General features: G+C 38.0%; 3 protein-coding genes across 6 annotated transcripts; 2 read left to right on the top strand and 1 right to left on the bottom strand.

The window, feature by feature from the left end:
- The first annotated feature begins 108 nt into the window (after nucleotides 1-108).
- asb16 (ankyrin repeat and SOCS box containing 16) lies at nucleotides 109-5,228 on the top strand. Its single transcript, XM_014971520.2, has 7 exons — nucleotides 109-621; nucleotides 758-1,100; nucleotides 1,177-1,444; nucleotides 2,642-3,050; nucleotides 3,144-3,227; nucleotides 4,142-4,246; nucleotides 4,315-5,228. The coding sequence occupies exons 2-7, from the start codon at nucleotides 764-766 to the stop codon at nucleotides 4,507-4,509; spliced, it is 1,398 nt and encodes a 465-aa protein (XP_014827006.1). The 5' UTR covers nucleotides 109-621; nucleotides 758-763; the 3' UTR covers nucleotides 4,510-5,228.
- Nucleotides 5,229-6,351: 1,123 nt separating this feature from the next.
- On the top strand, nucleotides 6,352-11,079 carry tmub2 (transmembrane and ubiquitin-like domain containing 2). Of its 2 annotated transcripts, XM_014971515.2 has the most exons (4): nucleotides 6,368-6,479; nucleotides 6,564-6,673; nucleotides 8,256-8,875; nucleotides 10,022-11,079. In XM_014971515.2, the coding sequence occupies exons 3-4, from the start codon at nucleotides 8,271-8,273 to the stop codon at nucleotides 10,407-10,409; spliced, it is 993 nt and encodes a 330-aa protein (XP_014827001.2). In that variant the 5' UTR covers nucleotides 6,368-6,479; nucleotides 6,564-6,673; nucleotides 8,256-8,270; the 3' UTR covers nucleotides 10,410-11,079. The 2 variants fall into 2 exon arrangements, with proteins under 2 accessions (XP_014827000.2, XP_014827001.2); XM_014971514.2 differs by lacking the exon at nucleotides 6,564-6,673 and having other exon boundaries at nucleotides 6,352-6,479.
- A 22-nt stretch (nucleotides 11,080-11,101) lies between these two features.
- On the bottom strand, nucleotides 11,102-18,635 carry atxn7l3a (ataxin 7 like 3a). 3 transcript variants are annotated; one of them, XM_088007725.1, is made up of 13 exons: nucleotides 18,383-18,635; nucleotides 17,211-17,302; nucleotides 16,994-17,126; nucleotides 16,741-16,912; nucleotides 16,559-16,656; nucleotides 16,446-16,468; nucleotides 16,316-16,361; nucleotides 15,851-15,888; nucleotides 15,702-15,770; nucleotides 15,577-15,620; nucleotides 15,172-15,243; nucleotides 13,930-14,060; nucleotides 11,102-13,842 (listed from the first exon to the last, which is right to left on the bottom strand). In XM_088007725.1, exons 2-13 carry the CDS (start codon nucleotides 17,259-17,261, stop codon nucleotides 13,637-13,639), a joined length of 1,083 nt encoding a protein of 360 aa, XP_087863851.1. In that variant the 5' UTR covers nucleotides 17,262-17,302; nucleotides 18,383-18,635; the 3' UTR covers nucleotides 11,102-13,636. The 3 variants fall into 3 exon arrangements, with proteins under 3 accessions (XP_087863851.1, XP_014826996.2, XP_014826995.2); XM_014971510.2 differs by having other exon boundaries at nucleotides 15,702-15,773; XM_014971509.2 differs by having other exon boundaries at nucleotides 15,702-15,773; nucleotides 18,192-18,635.
- Nucleotides 18,636-19,615: the final 980 nt, after the last annotated feature.

A 19,615-nucleotide genomic window follows, 5' to 3' on the forward strand; every position in this document is an offset into this window, starting at 1 on the left:
AAAGCTTAGCTAACATCTAGAGTACTTTCTGTTCGTATTTAAGCGCAAACTTTTAAGAGCACAGAACTTCTGTCAACAAATAATAAATCTGAAAACCCCATCGTTTACAAATATATAGAGGATTTTTTTTTAATTGCTCTGTATTTCGGAATTTCTAATTGTTAGTTGTTAGATTTTTACTTGATGACAATCGTTATTACTGTCACGTCTTATTTTACTCTTATTTTATTTATCTTTTTCCAGCCCGAAGTAAACAAATGAATAAGTAAAAATGGTAAGCTGCTTTATGAATCACTCGGTTCAGTTCATCTCGTCCTCTGTGTGTTGTATTAAATGTCAACATTTGTGCTCTTTGCTTTTTACTGGAAATAAACCTAAGGCTAATGCTGCCATCTAGTGGTGACATCAAATAGTGCGAGTATCAGTTTGCATTCTGATCTAAAAATATCCAGTGTAGAAGTTATTTGAGCAGTTATCTTGTGACTGTGCACAAATGAAGGGCATTTGATTAGAAGTTTTATTTCGTATGAGTTTAACTTAAAACAGAAATGGGTCCAGTTTTTGTAAGTTGCTTTATATTTGTTTGGATTCCATAGAAACTTGAGGCACTTCCATTAAAGGGTGAGTGAAAGCTCTTTGCTGACATTTCTATAAGCAACACTGCTCATTTCTTATACGCAAGGGGTTTGAATAAAGTTAATAACTTCTGTTTGCTTGCCATGCTCTCATTGGTTTTACTTTATGGGACTGATTGTAGGGTGTTATGTCCAAGGACACATTTCCATTCTCCTCTACCTCACTGCGCTCTCTCAGACTGGAGCAGGAGCTCCAGGACTGGGAGGATGAACGGCGAGCTTTGGCTCATAGGAGAGCCATGATCCGGCCTCCGCTGCCTCGGGCCCCCCGACTGCCTCCCAGGCAGCAGCGGATCCAAGAGGTCAGAGCCCCTTCACCCCAGATCCGCTGCAGAGACACCAGCATCCACAACACCTTCATGTGCGGAGACATAAAGGGAGTCTACGCTGTGCTGAAAGACCCTGCAATGGTCAACGCCCTGATGGAGACGGTGCATGAGGAGATGGTGTGGGCTCCGGAAATGGGTACGCCTCAGAGATTTTAGTTTATATTGCTAATTTAAGTGCTAGCAGTGCCGGTAAACGCTGCTGCTTTCGTCAGGCATGTGGACGCTGAGCTCCAAGGTGAAACAAACATCGGCCTTGCGCCTGGCTGCCAGCCGGGGTCACGCGGCGTGTGTGGAGGAGCTGCTGTTTCGTGGTGCTGAGGTGAACGCCAACCCTGGAGGCAACACGGCACTCCACGACGCCTGCATAGGCGGCCACCCTGTCTGCGTCCAGCTGCTGCTGACCCATGGAGCAGATCCTGAAGTGCTGGCAGCAGATGGCAGTGCTCCTCTTCACCTCTGTACCTCTGCCCAGTCATTCCAGTGAGTAGTCATACCCTTTATACTGTAAATCACATGCATCAAACTCTTTTTTTTTTTTTTAGATAAAATCTGATACATAAGTGAAAATCAAAATTATTCAGATGTAAAGTATGTAAAGTTTAAAAGGTGCCGTAATCTGGTTTGCACACATTTAAACTAAACCCTTTTTATGAAGCACCTTTGTGATTCAGTTTCAGCTTTTAGATTCTGAATCAGTCTGATCAATTTTGAATAAAGTTAGGATTCATTGTGTTTTCTTTTTGTGAAATTTTCTCATTTGTATCCTACAGCCACAGTTTGCTGACAATTTTAAAATCTACTCCATGGCACAGCGCAGATTGGAGCTTCAAAAGTATCATTTCCTCCATTAAGTGACAAAGCATAGAGCGTTTCTCTGAGAAAAACATCCAGACGTGGCTAAAATCTTCCAGCATCATTTGGGTTAATGACCAGTAACTGTTTGACGAGAACAAGCCAAACTTTTTGCCAAAATTATAAATGATATGCACATCACAGGGGGAAAAAACACTATGCCAGTTTCATGTTATGGAGTTACTTTTCAGTTTTTGTTAAAACATTCAGTTGTTTGCTCGAAAGCTGCAGGAACAGTTCATTTTTCTACAACAGAATCAGTTCGAGCATCCAGTCAAATCAACAAAAGAATAACTTTTGTTGATTTGACAACAAATCAACAAAAGTTGATTTGTTGTCAACTTTTGTTGACAACATTGAAGTAATGAAGTTTCATTACTTCATTTCAAGTAATGAAATTGATTCACATCTATCAAATTTTAGATATGAATGTGAGGAAATTTCAGAACTTTTGGAAAGTTTTGGCTTCATAACATTTTATCAAATCAAGATGTGGGATCCTGAACCCAAGAGGACTGAATGCCAAAATTGAATCAAAGAAAATATGTTTACTGTTGTGCAGATTTATCCATGTAGCTGTATTTTTATTTATTTATTTATTTTTTTACCTAAACCCCAACATATTTGATTGTTTTTAAGTTGAATTGCACAGGATGTGTGTCAATTATGCAGGGAAACGTTTTAAAGTGATTTACGGTCTCGTATTAATATACCATAAAAAAACAGGAGCATGTAAACATGAATGTCCAAATACGGCATCACTTTTGTGTCTAACGTTAAGAAAAACTCTAATGCATAGATAATCAGGATGTGACTGTTCCCCAGCTGTGCTAAGCTGCTTTTAGAAGGAGGCGCAGACATCAACGCGCGGAGCCTGGAGTCGAGGCTCTCCGCTCTGCATGTGGCTGCTCAGCGAGGCCTGGAGGAGCACGTCCAGCTCTTCCTCAGCCACGGCGCCGATGTTTTAGCCACCAATCGAGAGGGGGAGACCCCCCTGAATGCCGCTTGCTCCGGAGCCGAGAGGCCGTCCGAAGCTGGGCGGTACCTCCGTGTGATCCAGCAGCTGCTGGAAGCAGGAGCTAATCCCCAAACTGCAGGCAGGAAGCAGCACACCCCGCTGCACAACGCCTGCGCAAACTGCTGCTGCAGGATTGTGGACGTCCTCCTGCAGCATGGAGCGAAGGCTGATGTTGAGAACTGTGCGGGATACACACCAATGGACTGCCTGCTGCAGGTACCAGACTGTTTGCATAACAGCAGGGACAACATAGGTACTAATTTTAAGCCAGAAAGCAGAATAAACGCTGTTTTTGTTGTTTTTTTTAAGGTTGTGGAAGATTACCCGACTCAGCAATCTGAAGCTGTAGCGCGATCCCTTCTGAACTACGGAGCAAAACCTGTTTCACCAAAGGTTCAACAAAGACTGAGCTGATCTACACACACAAAACAACACCTATTGAATGCATGTCTGCTTTTTATTTTCATGAAAAACTGGATTAAAATTTAGACCTCTGCTTCTGATTCCTAAAAACCTTCAAGTCATCTCTGAAAACTGACAGCTCTCCAAACTTTCTGAGTCTACTGCTTCACCAGTTTCCTTTTTTAGATATGAAACGCTAAAACCAGCTTTGTGTCCACATATAACAGATAAATTAACAAATAACTTATTTTAAATTGTTAAAACTTTACTGGCCACCTTGCTTTTTTATAACACCAAAGCAAAAACTACACTATGATCCAACTGGTGCTAACTGTTGGAGGCTGTGTGGCGTCCAGGGCTGGACCATTGCCATGATTTTGGGAATGCCCAAAAGTTTCCGCCTCACAAAGCAGCCCTTCCCAAGCAACTCAGCTCCTTCAGACTAGCCAGCAGCAATTAGCAGACACCTGGTGCGTATCTGCTTATTATACCAGCTACTTCTTTCTGCAACGCTGGTAAAAACATTGTTTAAGGGTTAATGGAAGAGCCATGTTGTGATGACTTCCTGAAGGCGGAGTTTCAGAAAGAGCAGGAGATTCTTAAAGAGACAGAGGCCCAATTTCAAGGCGCTAAATTATTAAGTCAATAGTCAATAGTCATATAGTCATAACACCTGAAGGCAACATAGTTACTGGATTGTGCTGTAAAATGGCAATGTGACTGGAAAATACATAATTCTGCCCCTTTAAGTTGTAAATTTGTATTTCTGAAAAAAAGAAAAAAAAATGTAAAAAAGTTCTACAAAGAAACAGATTGTTGACTAAAAAAAAAACAGAAATAAATAGGGTTTATTTACCTGATCTGGTATCAGGTTTATGAATTGACTGAACATTGATCCGCCCCAGATGCTGAAACAGCTGGCCTTGTATCCTGATGTTCTGGGCGTGATGCTGAACTCATACACATCCATCCCGCCCTGTGATTGGTCAGACTCCCTGCCTCCTGACACGGTGAGCTCTCTGAGGTGTTAAATCCGCTCTCTTGTCGTTTGCTCTCATGTCTCTGCTTCTGCCCGCAGCTTTCCCAGGAGCACCTGTTGTTTCTCCGCTCGCTGCGTCAGAGGAGCGCTCGGCCTCGATCCCTGCAGCATCTGTGCCGTTGTGCTGTGCGTCGGCATTTAGGAGCCCGCTGTCACTCAGCTGTATGTGAGCTGGACGTTCCTGGGTCTGTGAGAGAATATCTGCTGCTCTGTGACAACAAGGCACTCCAGTAAATTTTTGTTTTTGTTCTCACAAGAGATGCTGCCTGAAAAGTTGGAGTCGGTCACTCTGGCCCATGTGTGTCAAACTCAAGGCTGGTGGGGCCACACCACAAAAAGTATCATGAAATCCTGGAGGAACTGAAAAGATGTTCCATAATATTATCTAATTTTAAGATTTAATTTATATTTTAACAGTTTGTGAACAGGTTTTATCAATACATCTGGATCAACCGGCCCTTTAAGAGCATTCAGGATCCAAAACGAAAATGAGTTTGACACCACTGTTTAGAGCTGCCAGAATAAAGCTGGGTCAATACAAATGCATGCCACACTTTTCAGATTTTTGCTTGAAAAACAAAAAGAAAGAAAAATGGAAACTTTTCCTTTCGCTATATTTTTAAGGACTATTTTTCTTTGGTTTATTGTATTGAAAGCCAAACATTACATTGAAGTTTGTGGTTGTAAAAGGACAAAATATGAAAAGATTTAAGTGGTGTGCATTTGCAAAAAACTGCAGGATAACTTCTGCAGGGTTCTCACTGCATTTTATTATCAGTTATTTGTGTGGCAGCATTATTTTTGTGCAATAGGCTATTTTGTTTTTCATTATTTGCTTTGCAGATCATCATTTCCTATATTGCAAGTCTTCTTTTAAAGATTATGTCATAATAAAGTATTCAGATGTTATGTGCTTTTTTTTTGCAAATGAAAATAAAATATTAAGCACTGATTATTCTTGTTGCTGGTGCACTTTTTCTTTCCACTAAACTTTCTATAAATATGCTTAGGAACAGGCCTCTGAGGAGCCAGGTTCTTTTGTGATGCAGTAGTTCATGTAAAAATGATTAAGCATTAATAGCATAGAAATTAATATTTTAGAATTCTGAGGTTTGTTTTGAAATATTCTTTTTTTTATTATTTTATGTCCTAATTTTCTGACATGTTGAATTTTCATTATCTGCAAGCCATAATAATCAAAATGACAAGAAATAAATCCTTTAATTTTTCACTCTGCATGTAAAGGAGAAAAATATATTAGAATTTCATACTTTATTTTTAATTTTATTTTATTTTAGATCTTCCTGTACTTATCCCTAACAAAACTTTACTGCTCTTTTCTGTGGAATCCTATGGCGCTCCCCAACTAAAGGAGGCTTAAGTACTTACTGTCTGACACCCTGCCTTCAGGATGTCATCACAAAAACATTTCTCCATTAAGCCGTTAACAACATGGGAGATTAAAGAATTCCTCAAGCATCCATGAAAGAGTCAAAATAATACTCCAGGTACAGTTTGATGAAAAAATACCATTATAAGATGATGTAAAGCTCAAAAAAAGTTACTTTTACACAGTACTGCCCCTTTACATGAAGCAACTCAAGGTAGGTAGAGCATTCAGAGTAGGGTTACTTTTAAATAGTATTACTCAAGTCATGTAGCTATTACTATCAAAGGTGGGTAGAGTACCTGAAAATCGTAAAATTGTACCCAGTAAACTTACACAACCTCAACATATTTTTCACCTAAACAAAAAGTAAACGTTCCAATGGTAGAAATGTTTTTTTAAAAATTGGTTAAAAAGACAACTCCAGTACTGAGGAATTAATCATAACATCTGAGTTACTATTTAAAAGAAAACTTTTTTCCAAAACATGTTAGTCTTGTAAAATGTAACTAGCTACTACCCACTTCTGTTTAAAACAAAACAGCAAAGCAACGATCTACACTGAACGAAGTTTGACTGGCTAGCAGCTATAGTTTCCTTGAAGTTATGTACTTTGGTATTTCTTTACTTGTTGCTCCGCTGTAATGTAACAGTAGGAGGAGCAACAGGCGGTTCCCTGTTTCCATAACAATCGCTCCCACCTCCGGCTGGTGACGTAACCGAGCCTGCACTGTTTTTATTCTGTGGTTTCTGAGCCGTAGCTGCTAACTAAAACTGAGCCTGGTGTTTCAACATGCTTTGACTTTACAGCTGTCAGGTAAGGCCACCCAAAATGCAGCTTATTAAGGACTTTTAGATGTTTGCTCGAAGCCTGCGTTCAATGTGAAAACTGTTGCGACAGAAGGAAGCTAGCTGTGCGGCACGTAAACAGCGGAAGGTCGTTTTTCATCAAGCTAGGAAGGCTAGCTGGTAAGCTAAGGAGCTAATAAGAGCGGAATGACAGTCTGACAAGTAAGTAGAACAAAAGTATAGTTTCCTTGTGCTTGGAATAAAGGCTGGTTATGGAGGACAATATAAACGAGTCGACAAACAATGTTGACAGTCACTGAATGTAGCTTGTCTGCATAAGAAACAGCTGCTGCGGAGCTTTTAAAGGGAACCAGTCGTGTTCTTCCTGACTTTTTAATCTGTAAAGTGGTCTTAAAATAAATTACGTCTGCTTGAATGTATTTATATCACAGTCTTTGACTGTGTGTTACGTTGAATACGTAAGCTTTTAAGAATGTCATCAGTTTAACTTCCTCCTGTTTTTCTCACTTCTCCGTCCCGTTTTTTTTAAAAACAAGAATCCCCATTTTTGTTAAATGGTCTTCAATTGTATATGCAGTCATTATCCTATAAATACATTTGCTCTTAGTCAACATTTTGGTCCTGTCAAAAAGTGAGAATGAAGTAATTCAGTCAAAACATTGTAATAGTGTATTTTGCAGAAAATAAACATGAAGACGCATACATTAATTCAAATGGAGACAATTTGTCTGAATTTGTGTTGCTAGTTTCAGTTTTTCTAACCAAAGTCCAACAACTACGGTATCATATATTGCCCTAACATCTCTTGCATATCTTAAGATTGTGTTTTTGGGCCCCTATTACCGTATAATAACCGTGAGTTAAATTATCTTTGCTTTTCAAAAAAATAAAAAGAACTAACAAATGATTTTAGTTAGATTTAAATATGTTGTTCTTATCCAGACACCAGAAATTTATTATTACTGCAGCTAAATTATTAGAAAAGTTATTACAGTATTTTGATGTACATTTGTTTTAATTGGCCGAAACAAAACACCAGAATATTTGCCAAACATGCTAGTTTTCAACATTTTTAGTAGCCTTCTTTCAGACATCTGACTGTCAGTGCACAGCATCAGATGCAGGAGGAATACTTAATCTCTCTTATACATCATTAGAAGGACGTTAAATGAATAAAATGGAGTGTTGGACATCTTTAAATGGTCTTAAACCTTTAGTTTACTTTGATACTAGTTAATGTCTTAGTTGTTGTTTTTTCTTAGTTTAAAAGCAACAATCAATTAATTCTTGAATGAGTAGAAATAATTTTCAGTCTGTGAAAAGAAACAACAAAAAAGTTGAAGCAACTGGAACTAAAAATAGTTAAGCGTGTCATAATACACACTTAATCATGTGATAAATTAAAATGAGCTCAATAATTTCTATTCTGATGATTGAGATGTTTTCAAGGGAAATTTTGTTTATGATTTTGGTTGTAAGTGGGTTTTCCCCATTTTATTTATTGTTTTTGGGTGTTGCGTTTCATTTTGGAGATGTAAAATGTCTTCCAGTTCCAGCTTTAAGTGTTTTTTACAAAATAAAGTTACAACATATTACAAATATATCACTTGAAAATGGGCTCAAAACAACAATATTACCATTTATCGCAACAATTATTGGGACAATATAGCATCTAGGAAAATTAGTTATTAAGACGGGTCTCAATTTTTGAGTATTTTGCTGTTAAACATAAATATTACAATAAAAATGAACTTGATCCTTACCTGTCCATCTTCTCCTTCAGGTTCAGAGAACAGAGATGGCGGTGTGCGCACTGACCATGTTGGAGGGGGTGGAGGAGGAGGTGGTGGCCGCGGGCGGCGCGCTGCTCCTCGCCCTGGCCCTCATCTTAGCCTGGCTTTCGACTCACGTCGCAGATCGGGGAGACCACATCCTGGGCACCATCCTCACCGTGGGCGCTCATGCCTCACTAATAGGACTGGGAGCCCACGATAACTACAGCGGGGGGCCCAACGGCGCCGACGCCCCCGAGCAGCAGGCCGCCCAACCTGCACAGGAGAACAAGCCGGACGACGGGGAGCCTGCGAACGAGAGGGGAGAGGGCGACGCGGAGGCAGCCGAGGACGTCTGGACGGACCTGCGGCTGGACATACGGAGCAAACAGCCCCAGGCCGGAGCGCCGCACTCCTCTGACGGAGAGGAGGACGACGCTGACGAGAATGACGATGAGGACGAGGAGTTAAAAGGGGCAGACAGACATCCGGTGAAGGCCGTTCTGAGTCTGAGAACCACCATCCCGTGTGCTTCCACCACCACTTCCATCTCCGTCCGGCTCAAGTTTTTAAACGACACAGAGGAGGTTGCCATTGTAGAACCAGAAGATACCGTGGGAATACTGAAAAGGTTTGTCAATTAAAAATACCCAACAGAAAATAATAAACATACATTTTATTTGTTTAGCGCTTTTCTAAACACACTTTAAAATAATCAAGTAAAATTACAAGCAGAACACCAAGTACGTCAGACAAAATCATAAACACATACAGGGCACATTAAAAAACAGGATAAACATCAAGCTTGGATGCCAGAATTCTCTAACATTTTGGTAAACAAAGACCGACTTTCCCAAAGCCTCTGCACAGGTTTTGCTTCGTTAACACAAAAATATGAAAGCTGAGCTTGTTTTCTGCAGACCTGCAGGGAGAGACAAATATGCTTTTTATATTTAATCATGAGGATTTCATTTATTCAACATTTTGCGTGTGTCATCTACAAAAACAAGCTCATTCTTTGTTGTTTTACCTCAAGTCTGTTTGCCAAAAAACATTTAAAGGGGACATACTATGCAAAATTCACATTATGCACGTTTCGTAATTCTCTGCAGCTTCTAAAAACAGATCAAGTGCTTAATAAAAACACAAGACTCTTTTTTTGGGAATAAGCTAATGTTTTTTTGATATGTGGAAAATGGCGCTTTTCAAAAACCTCCCAAATGTGACGTAGCGAATCAGCAGGCACTACCCCTCACGTAACAACCCCAGCGAAGCCTATCCCGTTACCTAGCAACCCAAGCTGAGCTCCAGCACTTTTGGTCAGCTGATTTGTTACCACTGTATGTACTGTGCAATGGCTGCTGGAAAATTAAAAATGCTTTGTTGTTGACTTACCATTCAGAAACCACTTGCTGCATTGTAGTTGGTTGTGCAGGAGGCTTCACTTCTGCTTTCCAAAGATGTACGGTTGTGTAATTGCACTGCCGTTTGCAGCCATTTTCACGTGTAAACGTTGAGTTTGGGGGCGTGGCCAGCAGCAGCTTATTTGGATTTAAAGTGACAAGACGTCCTGAAACAGCTCGTTCTGAAAGAAGCTCTGAATATTAAAAATCTCATCCAAGAATGATTTTGTACAAAAAATGTAAAACATATTTTGAAAAGCATATAGATTTTTCATAACATATTCAAGGAAGCATTTCAGGTCACCTTTAAGGTTTCCCAAAAATGCATTAATTCCTTTAATGCATCTTTTATCCATTTTCTCTCCTTTTCCCAGCAAATGTTTTTCAGGACGGGAGCATCAGGTGAAACTAATCTACCGAGGCCAGTTGCTGCAGGATCCCAAGAGGACTCTGTTCTCCTTAAACATCACTGACAACAGCGTGATCCACTGCCACATCTCCCAGGCTGTGCAAGGACCGAACCCGGAGGAAGGGTCCCAGCCCGGGGCGGGGGCCGGCCCCGGGGCGTCTGGAGGATTCAGGTCGGCCAGCGTGGCCATCAGCACCAGCAGCCTGGTGGTGCCCGTGTTCGTGGTGATCCTGGCTGTGGTCTGGTACTTCCGCATCAACTACAGGCAGTTCTTCACGGCCCCAGCGACCATCTCTTTGGTGGGAGTCACTGTGTTTTTTAGCTTTCTGATATTCGGAATGCACAGCCGCTGAGAAGTCAAGACGTGGCTCGAGGCTACAGCACATTACGAAGTGCGGGAAACAAAAAATAACTGCAGCAAAGAGATGGACTAAATAAAAAACAAAGGCTTGAGTACAAAAAAAAAAGGCTGCAGCTGGTTAAATGTGCATGTGTTTGGCAGGGGGCAAAGAGAGCCTGTTTGAGCACATACCAAGAAAAATAAAAAGTACGGTCTAAGCGCAGTGGAAGAGGATTTAACTGGAGCATCATTTAGCAACACTCTGGCTTCATCTCGTCTTTTGTTGGTAGATTTATCAATCTCTTGTGTGTTACTCTTTATTTTGGAAGAAAAATTATGTTTCAAGAAAAAAAACATCTAAAAACATTGTTGCGCTTTACAAGTTTGCCTCCTATGTTATAGTATTAGAATAAAAGCTTTCTGTGGATGAAAACAAACTGTCCAGCCGTCTCCGATCGAGGCGAAGACATTTCTTTTTGCTGCTTTGCATCGGTACCTTAAACATCTGCTAGACATGACACGTTTCGGAGAGAGACTGTAAATATGTTGTATTTTCTGTAAATAAAATAGAGTAAATCTGCTGAAACTACATCTGGCACTTAACAGACTCGCAGTGGGATATTCTTCCTGATCAATACTGGACTTGTTTCAGCTGCATCTAGAATTAAAGAATTTCCAGCCAAGTCAGTTTCATTCGCCTGAATCTGTTGGTGCAATAAATGTTTATTTAGAAACATCAAAGCATTGAAGGGGGGAAAAACAGTCGCATATAGATACATGACACTCATCTGTGCTTGGTAAATATCAGTCTATATTGCATTTTAATTTTAATGCACATCAGCTGTTGGTTTCATTCACAAAAGCGCCAGAAGCAAAGATTTCAAACGTCTGTTACAGTATATCTACTAGTGCACATCACCAGCCTCAGCTGATTGTCGCCTTCACATACAAACCAGATACAGCTCTGATCAGAAGTTTACATACTCCGAGTCCTTTTTGCATTTGAAACGGAAACATAATTTTTCAAAGCGAGAACGAGGCACTCAGGCTGAAACAATTGTGATTAATCGATAATTGAAATAATCGGCAACTAATTTAGTGATTGTTAAATTTAGCACACAGACTCTAAAACATGCAATCTGCTGAAAAAAAAACATCACCTTCAGAGCACATAAAAGACAAAGAAAACATCAAGCACCTTTTGCAATTATCAATTAATGTAAATAACCCAAAATAAGTTTTAGCTGCAGATGGATTATTTGCATTTGCTACAAATATGCAACGCTATTGGATTTTAATCAGAAAATGTTTTCTTATCTAAAAGTAACTGAATTATTTGCACTCCTATTCATTTCTAATATTGTATCAAACAAATCTGAGTTACATAAAAATTAAAGTGTTGAGAATATTGTTCAATCTCAAAAAATCCAGCAACATGGTAAAAATAAAAATCAACACAATTGGGTGTTTCAACAGCACACATTTCAAGCAGGTTTAGGAATAGCTATAGCGAGAATGTTTGACAAATTATTAAAAGTCCAGAATTAATTACCCAGCTACTCGGATAATGATGGGATGCAAGACTCTGATCAGCACTGTAACTGAAAATGGACCTCATTTGAGAAACCAGCTCCTGACATAACTGACTTTTTGGTCAAATGGTATCATAATATCAATATGGCAACAAACCAAAGTCTTTGTGGTTGGTTAATAACTGCAGCATGATTACTAATAAAAAAAAACACACAAAAAAAACAGCATATGTATATATAATCACAGAACACAGACCCGTCGCACTTACTGCAGCACCCCTATATTTTCTGTCATTCATAAACAGAAAGTGCCTGAAAAAACTTAAAAAATACACTGGACTTCAGTTTCAGTTACGCTACTAAATGTTTTTTAAATGTGCCATAGAAGGCCCTCAGAAATACATAATCACCACTGTAAAGGCACTCACAAAACCACATTCATGTAAACGCAGGTCAATTTCTAAAATGGCCAAAGTCCTTCCATAAAATGTCACATTTCATGATTTTATGGAAAGACGGCACACACACACATCCAAGTGACATTCACACTGAATGCAAATCAGCCCACAGACACACACAATTGTGCAATACAATGTCAGTATTAAGCCACTGATGAGTACAGAGTGCTTCCTCAGTACTTTTGTTTAAATGGAGCAGAAAAAAGGGGCAGAATAAAAGCAGGAAGTCACAAAGAACTGAAGATGTCAGAAAGCAAAGTAAAGAAAGTTTCTCATGAATTCACTAAAAATCTTAGATTTTTTTTTTCAATTTGTACACAAATTCTAAATTATTTATATTCTATATAGTATATTTAGGAAACATGTTATAAATTATAAGTGCACAAAGGTTTTTCTTCTTAAATGTGACATTTATCCTGCATTCAACTGGTAAAAACTTAAACAGCTACTTTGTACGCAAACACCAAGCAAAACCAAAACTCGTCATAAAACACGGTGGTGGCAGCATCATGATCTGGAATTAACTTTTGTTGTTGAATAATGATTATTTTTTAGCTAAAACATAGAAAGCCGAAAAGGGATTACAGCAGAACTAAATCCTGCAGAAATCCTGATGGATTTAGAGAACTCCTGCAAGGTGTCGCACTTACTGCAGCACCCATATATTTTCTATCTATGTTTTTCTGAGAAATGTGGCATGCAGAAAGTTAACCAAAACGTGCTTTAAAAATAAAAAAATAAAAAAGTAAAACTTTGGGTGTGTGAACACTGTTTCAATCCCCCCAAAAAACAGTGCTTCTCAAGCCACATTGATAGTTACTTCTATTAAAAATTTGTTACATTTCTAATTATACAAGATATGTGTCACATTAAAGGTGAAAAGAAGTTTGAAATCCAGATTCACTGCATAGATGTCAAAATGGGTTTGACAACTCTGACAAGGAGCTACATAATATTTTTTTTCCCATGTAGTAAATCATAATTATTTGATCTCTTTTTTACTTCTTTTAAGAAATATGTAAAAATTATCAGCAAAATTGTTTTTGGGTTCAGTTGGGCAACGTGAAATTGATTGTGAAACCCCCTGATTTTCTAGTCCCGTTAATTTAAAAATAAATCTAAAGCTTCTGGTATATAACTGGAATTGTGCCAGGAGAAGTAGATGAGTGAGAGTTTATGATGAAGAAGGAGGAGTCCTACATTCAAAGATAAGTCATATTCTAAACCTGTGCATGAAAAGCAGGTCCATGCTAGTTTAATTCATCATAGATGCTGGAAACAGAAGGTGCTGCTGTTTTGGGCTTCTTTTTTTTGGTTGATAAGCTGATATTACTCTGACAGCTGCTGCTGCTGCTGCTGCTGACTCCAGTCATATTTACTGCTCCCCCTCCACTGTTCAAGCTCAGATCCAACCTCTTCTTCTTTTTGGGCCTCCTGGAATCTGAATGATTGGTGCCTGTGAGAGAAGCAGATGCATTTATTTATAAAACCCAAATCCTCAGGTTTTATTTAAAACTGATTGATGGCGTAGACATTTCCTTACTGGCTTTTGATGAGGCAGAGTCAGTGGGGGAGACGTCAGGGAAGTCCTCCCACTGCAGGCGGCTCAGTAAGGCCTGACCATTGGGAATGTCAAAGCTGTCGCCCTCCACATCAGCATCAGGAAGCGTCGGCCTGCACACAGTGAAAACACACACAGTAAAAATAAATTGTTTAATATTTTTTATGCCTGAAAAACTATTATGTTTTTTTTAGAAACTAAACAGGTTACGAACATAAATACAGGTGTGTATCAACACTCAGGTTATTGCATTGAAAATGTCAGAAACATGCTACGGATGCACCAATCTACTTTTTCACTTCCAATGCCGATACAGACATTTAAGTTCTAGTATCGGCCGATACCGAGCCGATGAAGAAAAACAGTGATTAAGGCGGGGGTGTCAAACCCAAATTTTTATTTTGGGCCATGAATGGTCTTCGAAGGCCAGTTGTGCCAGAATGTATTAATAAAACCTGTTGGCAAACTGTTAAAATATCAATTAATTCTTAAAATTAAATAAGAATTAATTGATATTAATTAATCTTTTCAGTCCCTCCAGGATTTTGAGATACTTTTTGCGATTTTTTTATTTTTTACAATAAAGATCAAAATGTTTGTGCTACTAATTAGGAAATATTTGCGCTTATATATGATGGTAAAGTTGCATTTACCTATATAAAATCTATATTAAAATGCATTTTATATAGATCATGGACTATAATCGGACATCAATTATGGCTAAGGCAGCTGTTTAGTTCAAGTAAGAAAGTTTGACAATTTTTGAGAAAAACCTGCAATAAACTCCCAATTAAAAAAGTGAGGGGATTTCTTGATTTTGCGTGAATTTCCACGATAATTCTCAAGAAACTGGATCGACTGATATAATTTGGAAACAAATAAAAACTGCATTGATTTTATTGATAACATAATATTTAAGCACACTTAGTGTTTAAGTCTATAATCTAGAGGGCCACATAAAAGGATATGGCGGACCAGATTTAGCCCATGGGCCTCGAGTTTGACACATCTGGATTGAGACATTTCTTGAGCCAAACAAAACTGTTGTAAAAGTATGGAGTACATTTAGCTTTTTTTGTGTAAAACAGAATGCTATTCAATTAAAACATACTTTAAAGAGTTTTAAGTGAAACTTTGTCAGCTTATACTTTTATGAATCCAAAAAATTTTCACTTGGGGAATAAAATCAGAACATTTTTGAGGAAGGAGGCAGGGCAGACTCACGCGGACGGCCCCAGGAGGAACAATCTGATGGCCCTCCTCTGATCATCTGTGTGCTGCGGACATCGATGAGACCTGAAGGGACACAAGGCGGCATTACCAATCCATCCAAGCGCGTTTCTTTTCACATGTCCCCTCATGCTCATCTTTTCTAGGGCTACAACTAACGACTATTTTCATAAAAAAATAATCAACTATTCAGACAATTAATCTGCAGATTTTTCATTTAACGATTTATGCTTACTTATTAGAAATGCATTTAAAAAATACAGATACACAAATAATTCAATTACTTTTTTTAAGTATGAAACATGTTATTGCCTAAAATCCAATAACGGCATTTCTTTAGAGAATCCTTTGCAGCAATAGTGCATCGGCAGTTAAATACTTTTTCTTCCCAGTGACTACCTTGTGCACATCTTCTTGGTGTGCTCAGAGATCACCCCACATTGCTGCAGAAACACATCACTTTAATTAACAATTAAAGTTAATGACCAGAAACATAAATGCATGGTGCCATGAACGATGCTCACTGTTGTTAACAAAGATCTGATTTCATTTGGTCCCAAGCTTTCATAGCTGATCCCAGCATTGTAGTTGTACTGCTGAGAAAGACAAAACCATCTGAAATCAGGACGGAAAAGTATAGAATAAAAGTCACAAACGTCTGAAGATTTGTTACCTTGTAGGGATCCGAACTAAGGCTAGTCCCAAGCTCGCCTGAATGACACAAGAAATACATTTTAATATACTATAATTAAAAAAATGTGTTCAATGATGTTAAAGTTTTAAAAGTAGCTCTCCATTTTCACTTTACAAAGATGTCCTTTTTTCATGGTCCCTTGTTTTAAAACTGTGACTCTTAAATTTGTGATGGATATCTTCCAGTATTTAATAAGCATAATTGAAAGTCAAATTTAAAAAAAAAGTGTAATTGGGGTTTAAACAGTTTGCAAAAAACAAAAAACAAAAAAACAAAAGAAACATTTTCAATTCTCAAGTGTTATAAACTAGTTTGCATTTTTTTTTAAAAGCAAAACCTTTCTTGTTCTCTTTCATATTATCATGACTGTAAAATAGTTTAAAGATTATTAGCTCAAATTAATCTTTTCCACTAAAACAGAATCTAATCTTCTGACCCACTCACCATTTTTATGTTTCAGAGATTTGGATCTTCTTGGAGAGTTCTGATTCTACAAAAGGAAAATGTTATAATTAAACTCCTACCTGCAATCAGAAAACGTTTACTCTGTGCCTACACACCACAACTAATTTACCTTATCTGGCCTTCTCTTCTTGGCTACAAAAGATGCATAGTGAATGTGCTTAGTATGCAATATTCAGCATTAACAGAGTTATCTATGATGATTTTTTTTTTTTTTGTTCTCACCTTTCTTTTCCGCTCCGTACGACCAATCGTTGTCGTTAAGGTCGTCGTTATCTTCCTGATCACTCTCAGATTTGCTGATGTTGTTATTGGTGGCTAATCTTTAAAACCAAACAATTAATGAGATAACATAAAAGTTCATAATTTCAAATGAGACAAATCAGTTCCAGTCGTTGCTGACTGACCTGCGGTTAGCGATGCGGCTGCTGTTGCGTCCCATGCCGAGACATTTTTCCAGATGTGGAGCAAAGCGAGAAGCTGCTATAAACCTTTTGCAGTTGGGACATTCACACTCTTTATTCTTCCACTGATTAAACACCTGGCCAAATATGTCCACTCCTGGCTGATCCACTATTTCTGAATGAATAAACAGATACATATATGGTAAAAGAACCTGGTGACGCTAGAGGGAAAACACTAGAAGGACTGGCCACCAACCAAACTCCTTTATGCTGTCTTGGTCCGTTTCATCCAACAAGAAATAGCCCTGTTTGACGGCACGATGCACCTCAAAACACAGGCCCAAACACGCATCTTCCACCAGCTCAGAGTACACGTCTTGGATCAGGGCCTGCAAAACAAACACCACAAAGTGCAAAACAGGAATTAAATACTCAAAAACAAACACAAAGAAATCTGTTCGAGGAAGAATCACCTCCAGCCTGGTGTTGTCTGGGCCTGAGAGGGGCTTTTCCTCCATTTTCATTTGAAAATCTGAGATGGACCTCTGGATCTTAAGATGATGACCTGGGAACATAAAGACAGACTTGAAGACACTTTGCAGTCATGTATCTTTTTCCAATAATAAATCCACACTGACCCCATTAAAAAAAAAAATAGCTGAGCATTGGAGCTTGATTTTTGAGAAAGCAGGATTTAAAAAAAAATACAATATTTTCAAAACACCATCACAGCTGCTTTAGGATTTATTCTATTGACAAAATCACCAGAGGCTGAATCGAGCTGTTTGCAGATCATCAACTTTATGTGTTTAACTCAGATTACTTTCAAACCATTTCTGTTGCCAACCTACATGGTGAACCTAAAGACAGTTAAAGCCTTCAGAACTTTAAATGGCACAAATTGATAATCTTGTTTGACTTTTTCCATTTGATTCCCAAGATCATTAAAAAAGAAAAGTAATTTCAAAAGAATGCTACCTCTTGTGATGTCACCAGAAACGTGTGCTTTAAAGAGTTTATAAGATGACAGATTTCATTGAGTAAATCACAACTTACATCAGGTATTGATATTAATGTAATATTATTCCACATGTATCAAACTATACCTTAGGCCAGTTTAATTTATTCAACAGATATGTCTGATAAGTAGCTTTAAGAGTCCAAAATTTACTGTTAAATCACAAATTAAGTCAAACTGACATCAGGATATCTAAATTTAACGTAAAAAGATAAATAAATTGTTTCCTTTTGTCAAACATAAGCGATGGTTTAATCATATATATGGCATTATGTCGATAAAGACAATAAAAAGCCTACATTCATTTAAACAAAACACAAAACTCACCTAAAATATTCACTACAGCCGTTATCTCATCAAAATCAATAACATAATGACATAAACGTTTTCAAAAATAAAAGAAAGATACATTTTTAACAGCAACAAACTCACTTACCTGTCGTTTATAGTTTTTAAACGCTTGTCATCACCTTTTTTTGGCTAAAATGAGCGTTACTATCTTCTGCTCCTGTTAGTTTACTAGGTTAGGGTTTAACTGTGACAGGGCTTAAGCGATGCAAGTAAGACGAATTATAACGAAGCAGCTGAGACCGAATTACAAATTAAACAGAAGGTGTTTCCTCTTACCCCGTCATACCAGAAACTCAGCCCGAATCTGGCAGTTTTCCTGAGGTAAACATAACCGGTTCCGTCCACATAAACTGTACGACAAGCAAATAAAAATAACTGCTCCTAGGCTGCCGCCATCTTTAGTGCTGCAGGTAAAACAGTTTCCGCGTTTAAAGGGGAAACTGTCGCAGGTGTCAGCTAGCTAAACTCAGACGTTAAAGAAACCTGTTTCACCGAAGAGGCCAACAGAAAAAAAAAACACTGACAAACAGGAAGAGGATAAAAACCTTAGCAACCCACTAACTTCCGGTTTCAGTTTTACAAATAAGAGTTTCTTCTTTATGAAACTGACATGCTTTTCAAAAGACTTTGAGAGAATTTCTTGTTAGCAATATTTAAAATATGTTCCTATTTAATGTTTAAGATTTAAATGTGTAGATTTACAGTCCTAACTATCGTAATCTCAGCAAAATTATGTTATATTAGCCAATATATGGTTTCCAATCCATCTGTCAATTTATTTTATATGTGCAGCAGCCATATTGGATTTTGCAGCTGGGATTGGTGGAGATGCTCCGACTTTTATTAGCTTCAGGGTGTATTCAAGCTGAATTTTCCAGGTTATATCTGAGCAATTTTTCTTTTTCATTATCTTTTTTCACACTTCTCACAACTCAGGAATTAAAAGTAGTCAGTACTAGTATAATTTTGTAGGCCTGAAGCAGAAAAGTTTCAAGTGTTACTTATATAGAGAAATGAATTTTAAAATTTTGTATTCGTACATGTGTTTACATCTAATCCAATCTTTTACTCTGAAAATCCATTTCCAGTTGAAAACACATTAGCATAGAGGAGATTTGACCCTCATCCTGCCAATGTGAGATGCTAACATTTTTCATAATCTTTCATTTTATGTAGCAGTTTTCGAAACATATTTGACATCTAAAAAGCAGTTAAAACACTAAAATTATCAAAATGTATCAGAAAAAAATAAGTGAAAATCTAGAGATTTGATCCCTTGAAATGATAAAAAAAATCTATTTGCTATGATTCATTAAAAACAATAATTGCAAACACTGATGTTGTTGCTTAAGTACTGCCCTAGAAGAATTACATTGGATTCCCATCTCATCTGGACTTGTTGCTTTATTTTGAAAGCTCAGCTAATCTGCTTCCTCTTGAAACTGGCAAGCCTGACTTCTACATTAGACATTAATAGTTGATAGTCTACATTAGATAGCTGCTCCTTAT

The sequence above is a fragment of the Poecilia mexicana genome, unplaced genomic scaffold (assembly GCF_051168715.1).
Source record: "Poecilia mexicana isolate PSO_F unplaced genomic scaffold, ASM5116871v1 scaffold_8, whole genome shotgun sequence".
Lineage (NCBI taxonomy): Eukaryota > Metazoa > Chordata > Actinopteri > Cyprinodontiformes > Poeciliidae > Poecilia > Poecilia mexicana.

Bases quoted from the DNA above. Each gene is read 5' to 3' on its own strand.
- tmub2 (XM_014971514.2), top strand. From the start codon at position 8,271: ATGGCGGTGTGCGCACTGACCATGTTGGAGGGGGTGGAGGAGGAGGTG. The intron at 8,876-10,021 runs GTTTGTCAATTA...TCCTTTTCCCAG, and splicing joins ACCGTGGGAATACTGAAAAG to CAAATGTTTTTCAGGACGGG.
- asb16 (XM_014971520.2), top strand. From the start codon at position 764: ATGTCCAAGGACACATTTCCATTCTCCTCTACCTCACTGCGCTCTCTC. The intron at 3,051-3,143 runs GTACCAGACTGT...GTTTTTTTTAAG, and splicing joins CAATGGACTGCCTGCTGCAG to GTTGTGGAAGATTACCCGAC. The intron at 3,228-4,141 runs GTTCAACAAAGA...GATCCGCCCCAG, and splicing joins CAAAACCTGTTTCACCAAAG to ATGCTGAAACAGCTGGCCTT.
- atxn7l3a (XM_014971510.2), bottom strand. From the start codon at position 17,261: ATGAAAATGGAGGAAAAGCCCCTCTCAGGCCCAGACAACACCAGGCTG. The intron at 16,657-16,740 runs GTCAGTCAGCAA...TTGGTTTTAAAG, and splicing joins AGCCGCATCGCTAACCGCAG to ATTAGCCACCAATAACAACA. The intron at 15,244-15,576 runs GTAGTCACTGGG...GTGTCCCTTCAG, and splicing joins ACCAAGAAGATGTGCACAAG to GTCTCATCGATGTCCGCAGC.